Consider the following 22,459-nt stretch of genomic DNA (forward strand, 5'->3'; position numbering starts at 1 on the left):
ACTATGTATAAAGAATATAAAGAAGATGCATTTTTCTAGTTGTCCTTTTTTGTTTTTTCAATTTTACTTTCTTAATGACTACTTTTAAATTTAAATAATAATTTATAATAATTTTTTTTTCAGTTTCATTATAGTAACTACTTTATTGAATTGAAATTATTAGTCATCTTAAAAAATTTATTTATTTCTTTACCAACCAGTTTTTCAAATTTATATAATTACTCATAATAAATAAATTATTTACATAATATTATTTATAATACTTTTTTTATTTCAATAGCTAAAACGTATTTTTATCTATAATTATATATATTACTTTATGCACCTTTCTATTTATTCAATTTTATCCATTTAATTATTATTTTTAAAATTTAAATAATTTGCAGATATTTAAAAAGTTATGTGTTTACTAATTATTCATAATAAAAAGCTATTTTCAATTTTTCTATAATTATATATAAAGAGGATATATAATTATATATTTGATGTAACTTGATCTATTTTAACTTTTAATCTTATTCGTCTCGAACTTAGATTAATTTAGTCGAACCTTTAATTTAACTTAATTCGTCTCAAAATAATGTTGTATGTTAAATTAGAAAACAAATTTTAGTTTAGTAAAAAAAAAAAGTAGTTCAATTTAGTTTAAACAAACTATTTTTGGATTATTGTAGTTTTTAACGGTGGAATTTATTTTACCTACTCCTAACTTAAAGGTTATTTATTTATTTATTTGTATATCATGCTAACTATCACTTTTTAACATAAAAGCTCCTTCCTTATAACCAACTTATTTATTTTACTTATTTGAACTCCTAGCATTTTACATGTATAACAACTTATTACTTTATATTTCTTTTTTCATTATCCAATCAAACTGGGAGATAGAAAAGAAAAGCATAAATTGTTTTTATAATGTGTTTAAATAAGACATTTCCATATTCTCAAATTTATATTTTTCTTACTTTTATGATTTTAATATTAATAATAGTAATTTATATTTTATCATTTTTATTATATTATACTATTTTACTGATTATATTTATTTTATTATAAAAACATAATAAAAATTAATTATATAAATATTATAATATACATGTAAATATAATAAAACATGTATATAGCATCGAATTATATCGTTTTCATGTTATTTTACATTGTTTTTTTTAATCTTTATTCGTATATTTAGACTTCTTGAGTTTTTATTGTCGAAAACTCATTGTCTTAATGGGTTAAGGTTGTATTGTATCTTTGTGGACCCTTTGAATAAAGATGAGGAAGCTAATAATATATATTCCTCTCTTATAATACCAACAAAAACATTAAAGTCTACTATGGTTTCACAATCCCTTTTTTCATATACAATCAATTACCAACATATTTATAATGATATCTAAATTAATCAATAATATATTGATTAGTAATTAAGTAAGTGGTTAATGATTGTAATTCAATATTGGTTGTCAAATATTATTACTCATTTTTCCAAATGATGGTCCAACATGACTTTTAGGAGAGAAAAGTAAATGGAATGGTAATAGAATATAAAAAAGTTATAACTATTTATTAATAATGTATCGCGTTCCATTTATGATTATTTAGCGAATATATTTATAAAGTTTATAATTGGCTAAATTTCAAAATTTTGGAAGCGTGTTTTATTCTGTGTATATAATTCACTGAAAGCATTACATGATCAATCATAAAATTGTTTAGAGTTATCTCTCAAAAGCATTTAATTGATTTCTAATTTAAATAGTGGATCAGTTTAGTAATTGTTAAAATTACTTTTTCATGAAAAAAATCAATTACTTCGTATGAATTATGAATTACTTCTAGGATGAAAGATAGGGATAGAGAAAGGGTTGGAAAGAAAGGACTTTTCAAACAAGACTTTAAGTCCCACCAATTCAAATTATGTTTAGATTCTTAAATGGGTATGAAAAAAATTCAACATTTTTATATTTCATAATGTTAAGACATTTTTTGGTGAAAGAAAAAGTTCTCCTATTATTATATATATTTAGCCAAGATTTGTTGCTTATAGTAAATTTTCAGGTCTTCATAGGCAACTCAATTACCAGAACTAAGGTTCTATGAGAAGACATAACGTCACCGGATTCTCAAATCTCAATGAACCTAATACGTGCCGCCACCCACTATATAAAAAACAATAATTTCGTCACTGCTTGCGACTTCAAACTTCACAGTATAAATTATGCCCTATAAATGCAAACACTCTCTTCCAAGTCAGTGCATTCTGTATTTGCTATTCGTGTCGTGTGTTATTTCATCACTTTTCTTAAAACAGAAAGATATACATAAATGGCAACTTCGTAAGATATATCATATGTTTCTTTACATTAATTCTAGTGTTTTATTAATTATACCATTTCATCTTTTCTAAGCTTGTTTCAATGCATAGCGTGTTAGATGTTCGGCCTCCTGCATTAACTTCCATCTCTGAACCACTCCCATTTTTTGATGGAACCACAAGGTGCCACTCATCACCCCATTGTCCATTATTGTTCTTCTTTGTATAGATATAATAACTTAATTATGAGCGTGTAATTTGGATGGTGTTTGTAGGTTGTACATTTGCTATCTGTGCCCTTATGCACAACGTGCATGGATAACTAGAAACTGCAAGGTTTTTTTCTCACTTGTACCGTTTCTTCAGTTTTCAAGTTCTGCTAAGTCTAGTTCTTCTGATATATATATACAAACTCTCTGGTTCTTAGAAATATCAATGCAAGTCTTGTTTCTTCTTTTTTTGTTATGTAGTGATGATTTGTGAACTTCAGGGACTGCAAGACAAGATCGAATTGGTTCCTATTGACCTCACAAATAGGCCTTCTTGGTATAAGGAGAAAGTGTACCCTCTTAACAAGGTACAGAGACATGATCAGTATTTTTAACTGGAGGAAACTATTTGATTCGGTTGATGGATCATAACACGTTCTTCTTATGTTATAGGTGCCATCGTTGGAGCACAATGACAAGGTTTTAGGAGAAAGTCTTGATTTGATCAGATATATAGATGCCAACTTTGAAGGGCCATCTCTATTTCCAAGTGTAAGAAATATACATCAGTTGTATACATTTATCTGTGTAATTTGAAAGGGAAGTCATGACTCTTGATGAGTGGAAAATTTTAGAATCCTGCCAAGAGAGAATTTGGAGAGCTAATGATATCCCATGTTGATACGTTCACCAGTGGCGTATACTCTTCGTATAAAGGAGATCCTGTACAACAAACCAGTGAGATCTTAACTTTTTTTTTTCTTCTGAATTTAAGTAAAGAAAATGAGAATACAGAATTGTTGAATGGTTTAAAATCGACAATTTGAATCAGGTGCTGCTTTTGATTACTTGGAAAATGCTCTTGGTAAATTTGATGATGGACCATTCTTTCTTGGCCAATTTAGTTTGGTAAGTTGAAATTCTCATCAATCTTGAAATTTTGTTCAGTCGTGTTGATTTCACTATAAAGTTGTATGAAAGTTAGAACCTTCTGTGATCTAGTCAGTCATAGAAGGAAAAAAAGAGATGTAGTCATATCAGATGTAATGAAAAGTTTTGTTATATCATAGTATAATAATTTCCTCATGATTTTAAACACTGTGGTTATGATCAGGCGGATATTGCCTATGTTTCATTTATTGAAAGAATCCAATTGGTTTTTTCTGAAATTTTTGAGCACGACATCACAGCAGGAAGGCCCAAACTAGCCACATGGATTCAGGTTCACATTTCTGTGCAATCCTAAAGACATTGACTTTTTAAATTAAGATTGCATGATTTGGAAATGGAGTGGTCTATTTAAATAAGGCCTAACCATCTCCACAATTCTGATTTGTTTATATTTACTGATTCTAAGTTAACTGTGATTGCAGGAGGCTAATAAGATTGAGGGATATAAGCAGACAAAAGTAGACAAGGAGGAGTATTTGGAAGCTTTCAAGATAAAGTTTTTGGTATTATGAACTTCAACTAGTCAAAACTTTGTGTTGCAGTCTTGCTTTTGCTAGTCTGCTAACTGTTTATGTTTATACTTTTGTAGGCTTAAAAGTGAAAGTGTGTTGCTGTTGCACTGGTATTTAAGATAAAGTGAATAAAGATTTGTTTCAATTTAGAAGATGGTGTGTTGCAGTTACTTTGATTTCAGACTTTTGTATGGGACCATCAAATTGTTTAGTCCCGAATGTAATAAACTTAAGACGTGATCTTTTGTTTCCAAATTAATTTACCTTTAAAAAATGAAACGATTTATAAAATTTATGACTAATTACACACACACAACACAAAGTAAGAAGTTTCTTCATAATTAATATACTACAAATTGATTAATATATTTCCTCTATACCTCTGTTTTTTTAAGTGAAACTGCTATATTCGAGACAAGAACATTTATATACAATAATATTGTAAATAAATTCAGAATTTTGTTTTCATGGTGTAAAACAAATCGTAATTAAAATTTTCTTCGATTTAGGAGGGTGATTAAAAAGATGTCATGTTCCCATTGGAGGTGCTTCTTCCACTTCTTATTCTGCAACTCACAGGAATGAAATTCCTTCCTCTCTTTAAAAATAATCGCTTCTCCACTCCATGACCTAATCAAAACACTATGTTAGCCAATAGTTATAATTCTTGGATACAGGGAACAAAAGTCTCCATGAGAATGAATATATTTTCTCAAATCAAAACCAACATTAATATACCTGCACATACCAATTCTGTGGACATATGCAGAGCCAGAATCAGACAAAATCATAACACAGTTCACTCCTTTCAAATCCATGCCCCGGGAAACCACATCAGTGGCAACCAAAACCCATGTTTTTACAACTCTGAAGTTATCAACAGCATTTTCTCGCTACATAAAAATGTATGAGATCAGGATTCATAAATTACAAAATAAAAAATACTAAATGAAAAAGTCTGCTATAGAATTGGAGTACCTAGGTTGAAACGAATACCGGCGAATAAAAACGATAAGTTGTTGGCCATTGGCGAGTGGAAGAAAACGAATGATTTAGGGGTTTCTGTAATGATTGACGGCTTAGCAGTTCCCCGTTAATTACTATTAGTATAATATAAAATGGGAATAATGATCAGATTTCACTCTTAAAATTATGTGTCATCGACTCATTGGATTAGTAAAAGATCATTATAGATTTTGGAAGGATTATAACAATTGGTGAATGCCTACCAAATGTTAATGTCTAACGTCTGACAAGGAACATAACCATGATCCAGCATCTGCAACCATAAATCTTCCAGCATACTGTAGATTTTGCCGCTCTGTGGATGAGAACTGTCTTCTGAGTAGAAGACGTGGATCTGATCCTTAAATTCTATCCAACTTTGACCAGGAACCTTCTGTACACCCATTTGTTTCATAAAATGCCGTAGTCTCGCAACTTCTTTCCAGTTGCCGGCAGAAGCGTTTATATTAGAAAGTAGCACTAGAGCAGCTGAATTGCAAGCATCGAGTCTTAGTATATTTTCTGCAACTCGTTCTGCAATGTCAACATTACCATGAGTTTTACAGGAAGCGAGTAGAGTTTTCCATGTATTAATGTCAGGGTCAAATCCCGTTTTCTTAATAAAATTCTCTGCTTCATACAAGCATCCAGCACGAGCGAGCAAATCAACCAAGCAAGAAACATGCTCTCTTGTTGGTGCAATTCCTAGTTCCACTTCCATGGTTCTGTACAAGTGCCAACCTTCCTCCACCAATCCAATGTGACTGCAGGCACTGAGAACCCCCACATATGTGACCTCATTAGGCTCAACACCAAGATTCCTCATCATTCTAAAGAAATTAAGAGCTTCATGGCCAAGTCCAAACTGAGCATAGCCAACAATTAAACTACTCCACGAGACAATATCTGGGTTTTGGGTTGAATCAAAAACATCACGAGCATGTTTAAGTGATCCACACTTTGCATACATGTCAATCAATCTATTGCGGACGGAAACATCAACCACTAGCCCACTTTTAATAGTAAAGCAATGGACTTGATTCCCAACCTCTAGAGATGACAATTCTGCACAAGTTCCTAATATGGTAGTTATGGTGATACTGTCAGGTTTATTTTCAGAAAAGAGCATTAACTTAAATAATCTAAAAGCCTCTCTTGCATGTTTGTGTTGCAAGCATGCTGATAGAATTGAATTCCAAGAAACTAAATTGGCTCTTCTACCCAAAAATGTGAAAACATTGAATGCATCATGTAGATTTGAACACTTTGTGTACATCGTCAGCAAAGAGTTGCATACAGCTGCTTCCTTATCTAAACCTACTTTAATAATGTAAGAATGCATTTGCATGCCTTGGTTACGTGTCAAAAAGCTCCCACAAGGACAGAGTAAGGAGAGAAAAGTAATGTCATCTGGCATGAATCCTGTATGCATCATCTGGCGAAAAAAAGATACTGCTTCATTAACATGACCACTGTTAAATCCGGGCTTTCAATTTGATAAAATGCCCTTTCTGCCAAAGGTAAGAATCCAAATTTTGCATACATGTCACAGAGGGAGCACCCGGCGAAAATGTTTCTCCCTAAACCAAATTTAGCGCAGACTCCGTGAATTTGCCTTCCAAATTCAGGTTCTAGAAGGCTTCCACAAGCACTGAATACACTGCCAAATATATACTCATTTGGTTGGTAAACAGATTGCCTGAGCATATCTCCGAAAAGATATAAAGCTTCTATGTCATTACCAAGTTGAGTATACCCTGTAATCATAGAAGCCCAGGAAATTAAATCTTTTGTGGAAATCATGGCAAACACACTTGAGGCAGGTGCAATTTGTCCAAACTTTGTATACATTGAGATAAGAGCGTTTTGTGCAATTAAGTGATGATCATACCCGGATTTAATGACATGACCATGCAGTTGTCTGCCTAAGTCTATATTTCCCACAATGCAGCAAGCCTTAATAATGCTTCCAAATGTAAACTGGTCTGGGAGATAACCTGATCGCAGCATTTGAATATACATGATAATGGCATCATTCTCTTCATCATTCTGCATGTATCTGGAGATCATTATAGTCCAAGAGACCACATTACGCAGCTTCATTGCATTAAAAACTTTTCTAGCATCCTTCAAAGAACCACATTTTCCATACATATTAAGAATATGATTTTGGAGAACAAGGTCTGGCTGACACTTGGATTTTGAAATGTGATCATGTATTTTCTTGCCATAATTTAGAGATCTAATGTTGGTACAGGCCAGTATTAGATTCGCGTACGTGCTTGGTTCTAGCTGGATACCTGATTTCTCTAGATTGAAATCAAATGCATCAAGTGCTTCTTTGTATTGCTGTTTCTTGCACATCAAGTTTATGTAACTGTTGGTTGATAACTCTGTACTGAGACTGGAGACTACTCGTGTTGATACAATAGGTCTTGTACAATTGTATACACATCGAATTTGGCTTTGAATGATCATATGGACAAGGGATATTGAAAAAGCAAGTGAAGTTCTTATTGTTGAGAATATTACTGGGTGATATGGTGTCAGGAGGATAATGAAATGGTCACAAATGGGTGTTTGTGATTAATGAAACAAAAAATCCACAATTAGACGAACCCACTGAAAATACTTATGTAAAGCCGGGTATTGAACGAAAATCAAGAAATTGCATGATTATAAACTAGTACCTGGGCTAAAGCCTCCATCTTGATTTACCCATCCCTATCTACGTGAGCTAAGGAGTCAAAAGCCATCAACCACCAGAGTTTGATGTTCTCTTGTCAGAAATTTCATTGTCGACAACAATGATATAAAAATAGACACCAAAGGGAATCCACAAATCCAAGAACACCAGAGCCACGACAGTAGGAAAAAATGTTACGAACTTTGTTTGATCAGACAGACAAACAGACATGAAATGTCAGCCAATTCATCACCAAACCATGTGGAGAGATTGTCTCTGCAGGAACCAAACGTAATTATATGATTTGTTCCACAAGACATTGTTTCATAAAAATCATACGCCGTCATCTATAATGGCCAATGAGAAACCCGTTAAATTTGTTCAACTAACAAAACTATCTAATACTTATTAAATATTAATGCGTAAAAGATGAAAACGAGCAATGTCACATACTGTCAAAATATCTTCCTAGTAGCTCGTCGGGGCCATTTTTCAAACAGTTGGTATGCAAAATAACTGCACTGTAAAATTAGAGATCAGGTAGTGTGGAAAATAATGTCTGTTAGTCTGTCTAAACTTTTGAATTTGCCACTAAAATGACGGGTGAATTCTGATTCAAGAGGTTTAACTAACTGGAACGTGCTAGTGGTGAAAGTTGAAGTTACGAGTTTTCATAAAAGGAAAATAAATTGCGGGAACAGAACACGATAAGAGGGAATTACAGAGATAATGGAAAGCGGGAAAGTGCAAGATGGGATAATAAAAAAAAGATGAAGTTGAAATTTTTGAAGGTTCAATGAAGACAGAAAGCGGCAGTACCTGAACTGAAACAGGGTGACCCATCTTAAATATGTTGTTTCTTCTGACCCTGTTTCTCTCAGAAGAAAAAAGATTAGAACTTGAAGATCATAGTTGCTTGCAGCAGCAAACCCTCTTTCTCTTTTTCTTCTTGTGAAGAGCGAAATCAGATCTTGCCAAATGCTATGGGAGGGTAGTTTGAATTACAGGACCACCAGCTTCTGCTAATGTTAGGACTTGCCACTTGGTCTGGTAACAATGGCCATCTTCAAGCAATCAAAACCAAATTAACCTAGTCAACGATGATGCTGCGGTAAATCAATTTTATAACTTGCGAAATATTAAAAAATGGTAGAAAATGGATCCTTATTAATGTTTGTATGAATAAAACAAAAACAAAATTAGATGATAAGGATGTGGTAGAGAACTCACAATTTTTTAATTTTACTCGTCTTTATTCAGGATATTGATTCAATGGTGTCAGTTTTTGTAATAACAGATGCCAGTGTGAAAGAAAAACACTGATCACTGCTACCGATTCCTTAAAATGCAAACTCACTCCAACTGAACCTGGATGCAATTCTGGACACATTTTCTTCCTTCTCCCAAACTTCTCAAACAAACACTGCAACACATCCATGGCAAATGCGTAAGTTACTTCTTCATTCTCCGTCGTATGAGATTTATTCATGAATTATTAATTGAAACAGGTTCTGTCACTCCTCTTCGTCATTCAGCGGCGTGCAAAAAGCTCGTATTCCCCCCCTAACTTCCACCTCCAAGCCACCTCCTCTTTTCGACAGAACCACCAGGTTCTTCTTCTTCTTCCTGATTTTTGTGCGGATTACTATGTTTTTTAAATATTTGTTTTGAATTTTGTTACAGGTTGTATATCAGTTATCTTTGTCCCTATGCGCAGAGTGTTTGGATCACTCGGGACTACAAGGTCATTTATTATTTTAAGTAATCTACAACTGCTACTATCTTTGGTATTCGATTTACAAGTGAATACTTCATTTGTACTTTCTATAAAATGTCATACATAATAAAAGGTGAAGATGCCAAAAATAAAAAATACAAATACCACTGCATTCTTCTTGCTTAAATTATTAAACATCAGAATCTGATGTTTCAGATATTAGTTGCGCCGCTGAGATTGACTTAGGCCATTTTTGCTGCTACTCTAGAGGATCAATTTTTAATTTACTCTTTAATTCATGGTATTCTGTGAGTCATAGGTTGTTGTCTTTTATAATTGGTGATTGATTTGGGTTTACTGCATGCAGGGACTACAAGACAAGATCGAACTGGTTGCCTTTGATCTCCCAAACAGGACTGCCTAGTATAAGGAGAAAGTCTACCCAGAAAACAAGGTGTTTGTTTAACTTGCTTATTGAATGAGGAAAAATTATTAGTCCATGATCGGGTATTCAATTGTGATTTTCTGCTGATGTTATAGGTACCATCATTGGAGCACAATGGGATGGTCTTGGGAGAAAGTCTCCATTTGATGAAATACATAGAGGACAATTTCGAAGGTCCATCACTGATTCCCCAGTGTAATAACTACATATCCTTTCTCTCTTTGCCTTTCTATTTATCGTTTAGCAAGGAGTTGTCTTGAGAAGATCTTTTTTCAGGATCCTGTCAAGAAAGAATTTGGTGAGCAGTTGATTTCTTATGTTGATACTTTCTCCAAAGAGCTGTATTCATTGAAAGCAGATCCGATACAACAAGCCAGAAAGTCCGGTTTTGGGTATATAAATAGAGGAAAGTGTTGTTGGAGTCCGTATGAAATTAATTTTCAGAATTGGTGATTCTAATCAGGTCCTGCTTTTGATTACTTGGAGAATTCTCTTGGTAAATTTGATGATGGTCCATTCTTTCTTGGTCAATTTAGCTGGGTAAGTTGAAATCTTGAAAATGTTCCTTTTCAATTGACTGACCTATCCTCCTGCAAGAAATTCTAGCAAAAAAGCGCATAATGATGCGATGGAACAAAGTATTAAAGTAGTCATGGCTCAAGTTACAAGATAAATGGTATGGGCTATGATTATATTCTCCCGTATGATTTTTAAATGCTTGTGATGATCAGGTGGTTATTGCCTATGTTCCATTTGTTGAAAGATTCCAGCTCTTCCTTTTTGAGTTGTTCAAACATGATATAACTGAAGGAAGACCTAAACTTGCATCGTGGATTGAGGTACACTAGAAGCAGTTCTATGTAAATTATTTTCCAGTTCCAAGGAATTTGTACCGCTATATGTTGTTTTATGTTACTGGTTTGTTTCCTATCATAATCATCAATCTGAGCTTGAAGAGAAAACCTCATATGCTTTGTAACAAGTGGAAACAGAATGTCTCTGATCTTTCTCATGCCTTTGACAATGGAGCCTCAAGACCAACTGCTTCAAACTTGCTGGTTACAGAAGATATATTCATTTGTGAAAATATGTTTCTTGTGCAGGAAGTGAACAAGATTAATGTGTATACACAAACAAGAGGTGATCCAAAGGATATTCTTGATCTTTTCAAGAAACGGTTATTGGTATCTAAACAACATTCACACTCTTCTCAAGATTGAGTTTTTGGCATAATTGTCGTTGATTTCTGCAATTCTTCCTATTGTATTTGCTACTGTGTTGAACTTCCTAATTTTGTGCCCTGCAGGCTCAACAGTAAAAGCCAGGACATCATCACCTAAGATTTAGATTATTGGCAATAAAGTTTTATGTGTGTGCATAGGACTTTTCTTTTGGCCGCTAGAGTCGATGATAAGCGTTGGTTTGAATGCTAGAGTTGCTGCAAAAAAATTGATTTCAAGGTTTAGGTGTTTGCGTCGGCGCTTTTTATGATGAGTTGCATGCATGGTATATCCTATGATTGTTATGTTTGGATGTGTAATATCTTATAAACTAATTGTTTTTATACTCTCCCCACCACGGAATTGTCATTATGCTGTTTTATTTGAAGTAATATATAAACTTTCGTATAAAGTATATGTATAAAAAAGAATAGTGTGGTGAACTTATGGAGATTAGTACGGAAATAATAATAATCAGTGGTATGTTTACTTCTTTTTTTTATAATAATAAAATTATAGTTATAAAAATAAATTTAAATGATTTTTACAGGATTGTTTTTTATAATAATAAAAATTATTTTTAAAATAATAAACTACAGTAAAATTATAGTTTTATTTATTTTGTTGATAGTTTTTTTGTTATAAATAGTTTATTTTAATTTAAAAAATGATTACATTTTTTAAAAAAAGCTGTCAAATAAAAAATATAACTTAAAAGATAAAATTAACAATGTAATTAATTTAGTTTAAGAAAGTGTTACTTATTAAAGAATAAAATTGAAAAAAACAATTGTATACATTAATAGAGTGAGTCCTCGTATATATAATAATAATAATAATAATAATAATAATAATAATAATAATAATAATAATTTATGATAAATTTTTGTACACTAATAGAGTGAGTCATGATAATAATTATGTTATCTAATTAATAAAAGATGTAAACTCATTTTTGGTGAATAAACAGATTGCTCGATCATATCTCTGAAAAGATATAAATCTTGTGTCATTACCAAGTTGAGCAAACCCTGTAATCATGGAAGCCTAGGAAATTAAATCCTTCGTGGAAATCATGGCAAATACAACCGAGGCATGTGCAAGGTGCAATTTGTCTAACTTACAAAACTAACTAATTTACTTGTTAATATTAAGGCGTAAAAGATGAAAATGAACCATGTTGCAGACTGCCAAAATATCTTCCTAGCAGCTCTTTGAGGCCATTTTTCGAACTGTTGGTATGCAAAAGAACGGCATTCTAAAATTCAAAATAAGTGTGGAAAACAATGAATGTTTGTCAGTATAAACTTATGAAAGCCAATCACGCAATACGTTACGCCAAAAACAATGAAGAGGTTTCTTAACCTCGTTCACCAAATAATATAGTAAAAAAAGATAATACCTGAATTAATTCCTCCTTTTACATTCCCCACAAAAATGACGGGTGAATTCAGATTCAAGAAGTCTAATTAGCTGGAGCATGCTAGTGGTGAAAGTTAAAGTTACGAGTTTTGATAAAAGGAAGAGAAATTGCGGGCACAGAACATAATAAGAGGGAATTACAGAGAGAATGGAAAGTGGGAAAGTGTAAGATGGGATAAGAAAACAGAGATGAAGTTGACATTTTGGAGGGTTCAATGAAAACAAAAAAAAAAACATTACCTGAAGCGAAACAAAGCGGAAGATTTCAAATATGTTGTTTCTTCTGACCCTGAACTCGAAGATCACAGTTACTTATAGCACCAAACCCTCTTTCTCTTTCTCTTCTTGCGAGGACGGAAATCAATTCTTGCCAAATGCTATGACAGGGCAGTGTTTGGATTCAAGGGTGAGTTTAGAATAAGCCAGAAGCACATCATACAAAAAAAAAAAAAACCCACGTAACTATTGCCAAGTTTTAGAACAGAGAAGGTGGCTTCAATTTGTTGTATAGAATGCTCTTTGATGCTGCCGTGTAGGAAATATTAAAAAATAGTAATGAATAAAATAAGTGATGAATAGGAGAATCTCACTCCTTATTCATGTTTGTATATATAAATTAAAAATAAAATTAGATGGTAAGAGAATTCATAATTTTTTTAATTTTAGATCAATGGTGTCAGAGTTTTCTAGAAGCCTGGGAGAGACAGGTGACAGTAGGAAAGCAAAACATTGATGACTGCAAGCGATTCCTGTACTTGATGTGGTCCTATAAAATGCAAACACACTCCAATTGAACCTGGACGCCATTCTGTACACATTTTCTTTCTGTGCCCAAACTTCGCAAGCAAACATCACAACACATCCATGGCAACTGCGTAAGTCACTTCTTCATTCTCCATCGCATGAGATCTGTTCATGAATTATGATATGCAACTACTTTTAATTTGAAAACGATTAACTGTTTCTCCTCTTCCTCATTCAGCGGCGTGCAAGAAGCTCGTATTCCCCCGCTAACTTCCGCTTCCGAGCCACCTCCTCTTTTCGACGGAACCACCAGGTTCTTCTTCTTCTTCTTCTCCCGTATTTTTGTGCTGATTATTATATTTTTTTAATATTTGTTTTGAATTTTGTTATAGGTTGTATATCAGTTATATTTGTCCCTATGCGCAGCGTGTTTGGATCGCTCGGAACTACAAGGTCTCTCTCCTTTTCCTCTTTCTGAAATGATCTATTCAGTGTTCACCTTCGTTTTAATTAATCTATTACTGCTATTATCTTTGTTATTTAATTTACAAGTGAATACCTTCATTTGTCCTTTCTCTAAAATGTTATACATAATAAAAGATGAAGATTTCAAAAATAACAAAATCAAAACACCACCGCCTTTTATGTAGAACTAATATGTAGAACTAATATTCTGATGTTTCAGATATTACTTTGGCCACTGGGATTGTCTTATGCGATTTTTGGTGCTACTTTAGAGGATCATTTTAAATTTACTCTTTAATTCATGGTATTCTGTGAGCCATAGGTCGTTTTCTTTCAAGATTGGTTATTGATTTGGGTTTACTGCATGCAGGGACTACAGGACAAGATCGAACTGGTTCCTATTGATCTTCAAAACAGACCTGCCTGGTATAAGGAGAAAGTCTACCCAGAAAACAAGGTGTTTGTTTAACTTGCTTATTGAATGGGGAAAAATTATTAGTCCATGATGGGGTGTTCAATTGTGATTTTTTTTTCTTATTTATAGGTGCCGTCATTGGAGCACAATGGGAAGGTCTTGGGAGAAAGTCTCGATTTGGTCAAATACGTAGATGTCAACTTCGAAGGTCCATCTCTGGTTCCCAGTGTAAGAACTGTATATTCTTTCTCACTTTGCATTTCAATTTATGGTTTAGTGGGAAGTTGTCCTCAGAAGGATTTTTTTCAGGATCCTGCCAAGAAAGAATTTGGTGAGCAGTTGATTTCTTATGTTGATACTTTCACCAAAGAGCTATATTCTGCATTGAAAGGAGATCCAATACAACAAGCCAGTAAGCACGGTTTTGGGTTTATAAGTAGAGGAAAGTATTGTTTGAGTTCGTATGAAATTAATTTTCAGAATTGGGGATTTTAATCAGGTCCTGCTTTTGATTACTTGGAGAATTCTCTTGGTAAATTTGATGATGGGCCATTTTTTCTTGGTCAATTTAGCTGGGTAAGTTGAAATCAATAGTCTTGAAAATGTTCCTTTTCAATTGACTGAATTATCCATCTGCAATAAATTCTAGAAAAAAAGCACATAATGATGTGATGGAACAAAGTATTAAATTAATCAAGGCTCAAGTGTAAATAAAGTATAAGATTAATTATATGGCCTATGACTACATTCTCCGATATGACCTGTAAATGCTTGTGATGATCAGGTGGATATTGCCTATATTCCATTTGTTGAAAGATTCCAGCTTGTCTTTTTCGAGGTGTTCAAACATGATATAACTGAAGGAAGACCTAAACTTGCAGCGTGGATTGAGGTACACTAGAAACAGTTCTATGTAAATTATTTTCCAGTTCCAAAGAATATGTACAGCTTTATATTCTTTTTATGTTAATGGATTGTTTCCTATCATAATCAACAATCTGAGCTTGAACAGAATGGTCCTGATCTTTTCATGCCTTTAACAAGGGAGCCTCAAGACCAACTGAATCAAACTTACTGGTTACAGAAGATATATTCATTTGTGAAAATGTTTCTTTTGCAGGAAGTGAACAAGATTAATGCGTATACACAAACAAGAGGTGATCCTAAGGATATTGTTGACTTTTTCAAGAAACGGTTTTTGGTACTGTAAACAACCTTCACACTCCTCTAAAGATTGAGTTTTTGGCATAATTGTCGTTGATTTCTGCAATTCTTCCTATTCAATTTGCTACTGTGTTGAACTTCCTAATTTGTGCCCTGCAGGCTCAACAGTAAAATCCAGAGAGTCATCATCTAAGATGTAGATTATTGGCAATAAAGTGTTATGTGTGTTTGGGACGCTTCTTTTGTTTGCTAGAGTCGATAATAAGCTGTTATAAGCATTGGTTTGGCTGATAGAGTTGCTGCAAGAAATTAGATTTCAAGATTTAGGTGATGTATATGTAGCAGCTTGGCTGGTGTTTGCGTGGCGCTTTCAATACTAAGTGGCATGGAATTATCCTATGATTATTGTGTTTGGATATGTAATTTCCTAACTAATTAATTGTCTTTTTTATATTCTCCCGATGGTGAATTCTGTCATTATGCAGATTTATTTGAAGTAATATATAAACTTCCCATCTAAAATATAATTATAAAAAAAAGTTATAAAAAAAACAGCACGGTGAACTAACGGAAATAGTAATATTTTAAGATAATAGTTTGAAAATTACAATACCTTATTTATACTTACTTCCAAATCTTATTTACGCTTATTTTAAGATAATAGTTACTTCCAAACCTACTCTCACTTATTTCCAAAATTCACTTAAATAAACAACAAAAATTTATCTTCAAATCTTTTAAAGTTCATTTAATTACTTTCCTTCAAATCCATTCAATTCCAAAATTCACTCAAATAAACTTATTTCCAAAATTCATTTAAATAAACAACAAAAATTTACCTTCAAATCTTCTTAAGTTCATTCAATTACTCTCCCTCAAATCCATTCAATTCCAAAATTCATTCAAATAAACAAAATTTATGTTTGAAGATGTCAATTGCAAGGATTCAGCTCAAGTTCATATTGGGCTACGAAAAAGATATTTAATGTTCAATTAAGCAGCTGAAAAATGCAAAATGCATAAAATGGTCCTTTATATATATATATATATATATATATATATATATATATATATATATATATATATATATTACCACAGAGCTGAATAAACTGTACAAGAAGACCAGCATAAAGAAGCAAAGGCAGGAAAATTGTCAAGATAGAAGGCACAGGAATTATGAGTCCAGCAATTTGTCTTAAATAAAATTTTGGACAAAAGGAAAAAGGTGGAGCAACTATCTTAGCTCCAGACATAATAAATGGAAGCGGTTTTGAGTACAGGACTAGAACAGAATTCCAGAATTATGTTCTATTTTTGGAACTGTACTATGAACTGAAAGAACACCACCAAAGGAGAACTGATATTAACATCTATAAACCTATACCTTATAGTTGAGAAGCCCATTAAATAATATACTTGAATATTTCTCCAGATTTTGTTGTATCCACCAAGCATGAGCTGCATATCATAGCCCCCTCCTGGTTCTAGGAGGAGTACCCGGAGCAAGGCGTGAGTTTTGGACTGTGTGTGTATTGGGATCATATTTTTGTGAAGCAAGGTAAGACAAAGCCGTTACAACATCAGCTATAACTGGACGCATGTTAGCCTGCTCCTGAACACACATTGCTGCAACAGCAAGGGCTTGGTATAGTCCTCTCGGAGGATATTGACCTTGGAGTGTTGGATCAGCCATTTGAGAAAACTTTCTTCTATCCCTAAACAAGGGTCTAGCCTGCAGTTAAATCAGAATGGTCCATCCAAAGTTATGACTCAAATAATTAAGGAGCAAGGACCAACCCATGTTATGAAATATTCTAATTTCACCACTATGAGATGTGCAAAAGCCAGTTCAATCTGAGATATGCAACTAAAAAGTTTCACAACTTTAAAAAAAATATCATCTTGAAGAGACTTTTCCTTCAAGAGGACATTTTTTTTTATGCCATTGACCCTGGCTACTTTTAAGTTTAAATGAAAATATACTTAAAGATGTTTATGACACTCAACCAAAAGCCTTTTCACTCAGCCAACCTTAGGAGATGAGATAACTGTAGGAGTGTCTTACCCATGCAACAAGATTCTGCTCTCCAGCAGATTTTGAATTGTCAATTGCTTTCCTTCCGGTAATTATTTCCAGAAGAACTACACCAAAGCTATAAACATCTGATTTCAGAGTCAGTTGACCAGTCATGGCATACTCTGGAGCACAATATCCATAAGTCCCCATAACTCTTGTTGATACATGTGTGTTCTCCCCAACTGGGCCAAGCTTAGCCAAACCAAAATCAGATAACTTTGGGTGATACCCTTCACCAAGCAAAATGTTAGAGCACTTTAAATCACGGTAGATGACAGGAGGATTAGCTTTGTCGTGTAGATATTCCAATCCCTTGGCTGCACCGGCAGCTATTCTCATTCGTGTATTCCACTCTAGTCGTTTCTTGCCAAGAGGAATGTCTGCAAATCAAACATATATGATCACTAACAACATGAAGATGATATTCAATTTACCGAAATGGGGAAAAACTTGCGTAGTTGGAATACAAATACCATGCAAGTGGTCTTCCAGGGATCCTAACGGCATAAATTCATAAACTAGAAGCCTTTGATCTCCATCAGCACAATAACCAATAAGGTTGACAAGGTTTGGATGATGAAGTAGACTTAACATCAGCACTTCAACAAGGAATTCCCTATTTCCTTGGAGCCCATTTCGGTCGAGTTGCTTAATGGCAACAACCTATATTGAACACAATAAAGGATGAAGCTTGTTAGAAACTGCTACACAAAATGTATGCAGAGTTTCATGTCAGCAAAACTTAATCTATTGTTCTGGCTGTCAGAAGATATATCTGTGCAGATGAAGAACATTGACATAGGGAAGAATCACTCGAATTCTCAGCAACTCTCCTATTTTTCATAAACAAATAGAAAAGAGATTCACCTGATTAATACTTTCCAGACGCCCTTTGTACACTCTACCAAAGCCTCCCTCTCCCAGAAGACACTCAGCTCTAAAATTTCTAGTTGCAGTTGCCAACTCGCGAAATGAGAATGTCTGTGCTGCAATGTGATCAGGGTTCCCATTTTTTGATGTATCTTTTGAATTTGTGGATGTATTTCTCTTCAACTTTCCTGCATTCAAGCAACAAGAAAAATATTTAAGGGCAGAAGCACAAGCTACAGCAGGGTTATATTTGACTTCAAAATACCATCACATGTTAAAGCAATCTCATGGAATCACAAACTGATTCTGCATGCATTACGCATCATTTTGAATTTACCATCAACATTACAAATTCAAACTTGCTATATATACTTTGTAACTGATGAAATCACCAGACTCAAAGAAAACAAGTCTAGTATTGTTCAGAAAACTAACAAGATAATTTCAGGTACATGGAATATTATAGACTGAAACTTGGTGCAGTAGCACACACCATCAAGAAAATGTATCCAAGACAGTAAGAAAAAAACATTCTTAAACGACTCAACACAGAGATCAAAATGATAACTCATTCTACAAATCCAAATCACACTAGCACTAAAGGCTTTGGTTAGGATATATATAACTGAAAACAACATATTACTAGATCGTACGTTTGCAGCTTCCACCCCTCCTACTCTCAAAATCATTCGTTTTGCTATTAAATAAAAAGATTGCAATCATTGACCACGTCAAATCCCAGCTACCTATACTCATAAACTCTAAACACCAAGAACAGCAATCGGGTGTACCAAACACATAAAACGCCCTCAAATTTTATTTCTTGATAACCCCAAGTAAAACAAGAGACAAATTTGTGCAAGAAACAAGTGTCTAGCCCCAGAAACTACCTTAATTAAGTGAAAGAACAATTGTCTCCAACAGGGTCTCACTATCATACTTCAATTTTCTCCCTCTTTTCCAATATAGAAAGAAAAGTACCTGGTGTGGCTTTGATCTGACCAACGAGACTGTCCTGAACTTCCATCTTATCAATCTTGTTCTTAGTGCCTGAATATCCAGAACAGGGAATCCAACCCATGTTTGTTTCTCCTTCAATGAACGCAGCACCGTGATCAGAAAGAAAATGAAACGGCAAATAACTCTCTCTGGACCCGACCCGACCCGACGACACGGTTCTTGGGCAGCCAACTGCAACAAAAACAACTTAGAAAACAGCCTTTGTTCTTTCTCTCTCTATGTTTACTTTTATCATGTGTCTGTGTCTTGTGTTCTATATTTTCTGTTTTTATATTTCCCTAGTGTTTTAGGTTGAGTTCATTAATTTATTCATTGCCTTCTCTTTTGGTCGGAAAAACACCATGATTGGTTCAAATGCGCCTCACTGGATCACCTCCAAAATCAACTCCAAAACCAATCTCATAAAAAAATTATATATGTTTCCCCTTTTTGTCTAAACATAAAATAATTGCTTTGATATTAAGTTAATTTCTGTCATGCTTGGCACTTCTATTTGCCCTCTACACACCGCTTAAGATCTACAACAAGAATCTATAAAATTAGATGCTTTGTGCTTTTGTTGGAACAATTTCCTACTTGCCATTTTAATGAAAAAGCAATAAGGTTCATTTAATTTCAACATGTGATGCAATTTAAGTCTAACTGAATGATAAAGAAAATATAAGATTAACTTGGTAAAAATTAAAATGAAAATGGAAAAGTTATGAATTCAATTCTTCTATTAATATTTAAAAGATAAATCATTTAAAAGAAAAAAAAAATATAGATTCAACTCCTTTACTAAAAAAACTATCATCAGACATTTAAGGATAAAAAAAATCTGAATGATAAAAATTTGGCCGCCCTCACAGTTCAACTTTAGGCACACAAATGAACAAGGGCTAACAGCTGTAGACCTTAATTAAAGACATTCCTATAATTATTACAAAATGGGGTCATGTTTTCTTTCATTCTATCCCTTTTGGTCAATAATGGAAGTAATTCATTGGAGGGAAACAAGATTTTGTTTTACCAAATGCCCTTTTTTTCCTTTTCAAAACCATATTCAAGAGGAAAATTAAGAGACTAGGCCAAGCTTGGATTCTTCTTTTTGTCCTCTCACATTACTTTGCTTCATAATTCTCATTATTTCTATGCCAATCATTTTATTTTTCTACCTTTATTCTTCTTGTTTTACATTCATTCCATTCACGGAAAAAGGAGTGTAAGATAGTTACTGCCACATTTAATTCCCTTAAGAAAATAATGAAAATATTTCAGTATGGATAGAGACTTTGCTTCTAAAAAATCTATTACTCGGAGACAGCTGGTAGTAAACCCTCTCTACTAAAGTGCCATCTGTTTTTGCAATGCAATCATATATATATATATATATATATATATATATATATATATATATATATATATAGATATATAACTAAAACAGAAATGAATTATACTAAAAAAAAATAACAAAAAAAATCACCATTATTTATTTCTAAACGTTTCTAGTTAATTATATATCTTGTATTTCTTGGACGACTTATATAAATAGCTCTAGGAATATATGTTTTGACAAATTTCTTTTGATTAATAATATATATATTTTTAATTTTGTATTCTTAATATATATATATATATATATATATATATATATATATATATATATATTAAAAACACATATAAGTATAAGTTACTGTTTTGCACTTCAATTTTTATTTTCTTTGGTGGATCATGGTTGTGGCAATTGCCATTTTAGTTCTAAATTATAGCTATATTAATTGAGATGGGGACAATGGGTTTTCTAAGATGGAAATAGTTAGTTTCTTACGAGTAAGAACATTAATATGGGCTTCAAAACAAACATGCTTATACACATAATAACTATGAGAAACACTTTTTTTTTTTTTTTATGAAAATGCATCAAAAGCTTATCATTCAAGATATCAGATATATAATATCATATGTCAAAATGTTGTTGAACATTTCGGGTCAAGATGAATTATTTTTATCCAACAATGTCAATTAATTGGGTGAATCTAGTTTTATACAAATAAAACTAAACTAAGATATGTTATAAAGTTTTGAAAGTATACTTGTTTTCTATTTATCAACTTTGTAATTAATTAGTACTATCATCCATATGATTTATAAATAAAAAGATCATTCGTTTTTACTAATAAGCAAAAATTCTCACTTAACATAAATATGTCACTAATATTTCTTTCTATATAGTTAATGAGAAACATATATTTGTTTCCTACATATAATTTTTGCAACCAGTATAATCATTCATGTGCTTTATAAGCAAAAGTCTCTTCTTAATTTTCTGCATAAACAAAAAGTTTTTCTTAACTTAACATGTCACTATTATTATGAATACTTTTGACATTTTATAGTAGTCCTTTTGTTAATATGATAATTAATAATCACTGTATCTTCTATTAAGAAATGTTATTGGGTGATTATGTTGTTATAACTCTCAATTTACGTAATGTTTCAAATCACTGAAAGGGCTAGATGAAAATAACTTTTCTGTTGTGAGGGCAACAAATTGAACTCTCGAAACGTATTAATAATTCATCAATTTGTCATTTTTTTTTCTATTTTCATGTCTCTTATTTATGGAAGTAATGGTAATTAATCAAAATCATACCAATTCAAAGTATTTAAGTAAAAAAATATTAAGACCAATTTGGTATATTAAGCGTCTACACATATTAACAACAAATAATTAATTGAATTCTTCAATAATAGAACAATTCTAAATATTTCATAAAACTTTAAGCACGTATTTGGATTGAACGTTGGAAACAATATAAATAAAAGGTATTTGATCTTCCAGCATAACATATTAAGTTCCACTTGATTTTCTCTTTTATAGTTATGAAAAAAAAAACATGAATAATACATAGGTGCTTATAAATGAGACAATAAACCCCTTTATAGAAAAAGTAAACTTTATCGATTACTTTTTCTAAAAAAATATATATATATTTCTAATTTGGCCTCTTATAAAAATAGAATATTGCATATTGTATCTACACAACTAATATTTCATAATACTTATGTTGTTAGACATACATATAATTAATTACCATTTTAATATTTTATATATTCTTATAAAACTTTATAAATGTATATGTTAGATTATGAACTCAAATTTGTCATTATATGTCTTGAGCATGTTCAAAAAGATTTTGTTCATTGATTACATATGCAAATAGAATCAAAACAGGTTTTT

At 32.5% G+C, this 22,459-nt stretch overlaps 3 protein-coding genes, 1 long non-coding RNA gene and 2 pseudogenes across 6 annotated transcripts; 3 read left to right on the forward strand and 3 right to left on the reverse strand.

The window, feature by feature from the left end:
* Nucleotides 1-2,259: 2,259 nt before the first annotated feature.
* Nucleotides 2,260-4,217, forward strand: LOC124832582 (glutathione S-transferase L3-like). Its single transcript, XM_047306821.2, has 10 exons — nt 2,260-2,336; nt 2,426-2,497; nt 2,590-2,650; nt 2,805-2,891; nt 2,977-3,075; nt 3,159-3,261; nt 3,356-3,432; nt 3,638-3,745; nt 3,897-3,977; nt 4,064-4,217. Exons 1-10 carry the CDS (start codon nt 2,326-2,328, stop codon nt 4,067-4,069), a joined length of 705 nt encoding a protein of 234 aa, XP_047162777.1. The 5' UTR covers nt 2,260-2,325; the 3' UTR covers nt 4,070-4,217.
* An 87-nt stretch (nt 4,218-4,304) lies between these two features.
* On the reverse strand, nt 4,305-8,638 carry LOC124832585 (pentatricopeptide repeat-containing protein At3g53360, mitochondrial pseudogene; annotated as a pseudogene). Its single transcript, XR_015779851.1, has 5 exons — nt 8,497-8,638; nt 7,682-7,953; nt 4,965-7,522; nt 4,725-4,879; nt 4,305-4,616 (listed from the first exon to the last, which is right to left on the reverse strand). The product of XR_015779851.1 is annotated as a pentatricopeptide repeat-containing protein At3g53360, mitochondrial pseudogene (transcript).
* A 10-nt stretch (nt 8,639-8,648) lies between these two features.
* On the forward strand, nt 8,649-11,447 carry LOC124832584 (glutathione S-transferase L3-like; annotated as a pseudogene). Its single transcript, XR_015786756.1, has 10 exons — nt 8,649-8,788; nt 8,975-9,124; nt 9,186-9,287; nt 9,361-9,421; nt 9,762-9,848; nt 9,935-10,034; nt 10,084-10,224; nt 10,303-10,379; nt 10,571-10,678; nt 10,943-11,447. The product of XR_015786756.1 is annotated as a glutathione S-transferase L3-like (transcript).
* Nucleotides 11,448-12,043: 596 nt separating this feature from the next.
* On the reverse strand, nt 12,044-13,023 carry LOC148198039 (uncharacterized). The gene is made up of 2 exons (XR_015779728.1): nt 12,462-13,023; nt 12,044-12,317 (listed from the first exon to the last, which is right to left on the reverse strand). It is a non-coding gene; the product is annotated as an uncharacterized LOC148198039 (long non-coding RNA).
* A 171-nt stretch (nt 13,024-13,194) lies between these two features.
* GSTL3 (Glutathione S-transferase family protein) lies at nt 13,195-15,725 on the forward strand. Its single transcript, XM_047306830.2, has 10 exons — nt 13,195-13,356; nt 13,464-13,538; nt 13,618-13,678; nt 14,061-14,147; nt 14,235-14,333; nt 14,415-14,517; nt 14,605-14,681; nt 14,890-14,997; nt 15,226-15,306; nt 15,429-15,725. The coding sequence occupies exons 1-10, from the start codon at nt 13,346-13,348 to the stop codon at nt 15,438-15,440; spliced, it is 714 nt and encodes a 237-aa protein (XP_047162786.1). The 5' UTR covers nt 13,195-13,345; the 3' UTR covers nt 15,441-15,725.
* A 672-nt stretch (nt 15,726-16,397) lies between these two features.
* On the reverse strand, nt 16,398-19,722 carry CDL1 (Protein kinase superfamily protein). The gene is made up of 5 exons (XM_047306829.2): nt 19,198-19,722; nt 18,214-18,404; nt 17,820-18,009; nt 17,335-17,726; nt 16,398-17,001 (listed from the first exon to the last, which is right to left on the reverse strand). Exons 1-5 carry the CDS (start codon nt 19,295-19,297, stop codon nt 16,735-16,737), a joined length of 1,140 nt encoding a protein of 379 aa, XP_047162785.1. The 5' UTR covers nt 19,298-19,722; the 3' UTR covers nt 16,398-16,734.
* Nucleotides 19,723-22,459: the final 2,737 nt, after the last annotated feature.

Source organism: Vigna umbellata, chromosome 5 (assembly GCF_029865625.1).
Source record: "Vigna umbellata cultivar VRB3 chromosome 5, Vumbellata_1.0, whole genome shotgun sequence".
In the NCBI taxonomy this organism is placed as follows: Eukaryota; Viridiplantae; Streptophyta; class Magnoliopsida; order Fabales; family Fabaceae; genus Vigna; species Vigna umbellata.

Excerpts from the sequence above, each read along its gene's own strand:
- LOC124832582 (XM_047306821.2), top strand. Across the intron at positions 2,892-2,976 it reads AAGTGTACCCTCTTAACAAG|GTGCCATCGTTGGAGCACAA; the intron begins GTACAGAGACAT and ends CTTATGTTATAG. Across the intron at positions 3,433-3,637 it reads TTCTTGGCCAATTTAGTTTG|GCGGATATTGCCTATGTTTC; the intron begins GTAAGTTGAAAT and ends GGTTATGATCAG.
- GSTL3 (XM_047306830.2), top strand. Across the intron at positions 14,518-14,604 it reads AGATCCAATACAACAAGCCA|GTCCTGCTTTTGATTACTTG; the intron begins GTAAGCACGGTT and ends GATTTTAATCAG. Across the intron at positions 14,998-15,225 it reads AACTTGCAGCGTGGATTGAG|GAAGTGAACAAGATTAATGC; the intron begins GTACACTAGAAA and ends TTTCTTTTGCAG.
- CDL1 (XM_047306829.2), bottom strand. The coding sequence starts at position 19,297 with ATGGGTTGGATTCCCTGTTCTGGATATTCAGGCACTAAGAACAAGATT. Across the intron at positions 17,727-17,819 it reads CCTGGAAGACCACTTGCATG|ACATTCCTCTTGGCAAGAAA; the intron begins GTATTTGTATTC and ends TTTGATTTGCAG. Across the intron at positions 17,002-17,334 it reads AGCAGAATCTTGTTGCATGG|GCTAGACCCTTGTTTAGGGA; the intron begins GTAAGACACTCC and ends ATTTAACTGCAG.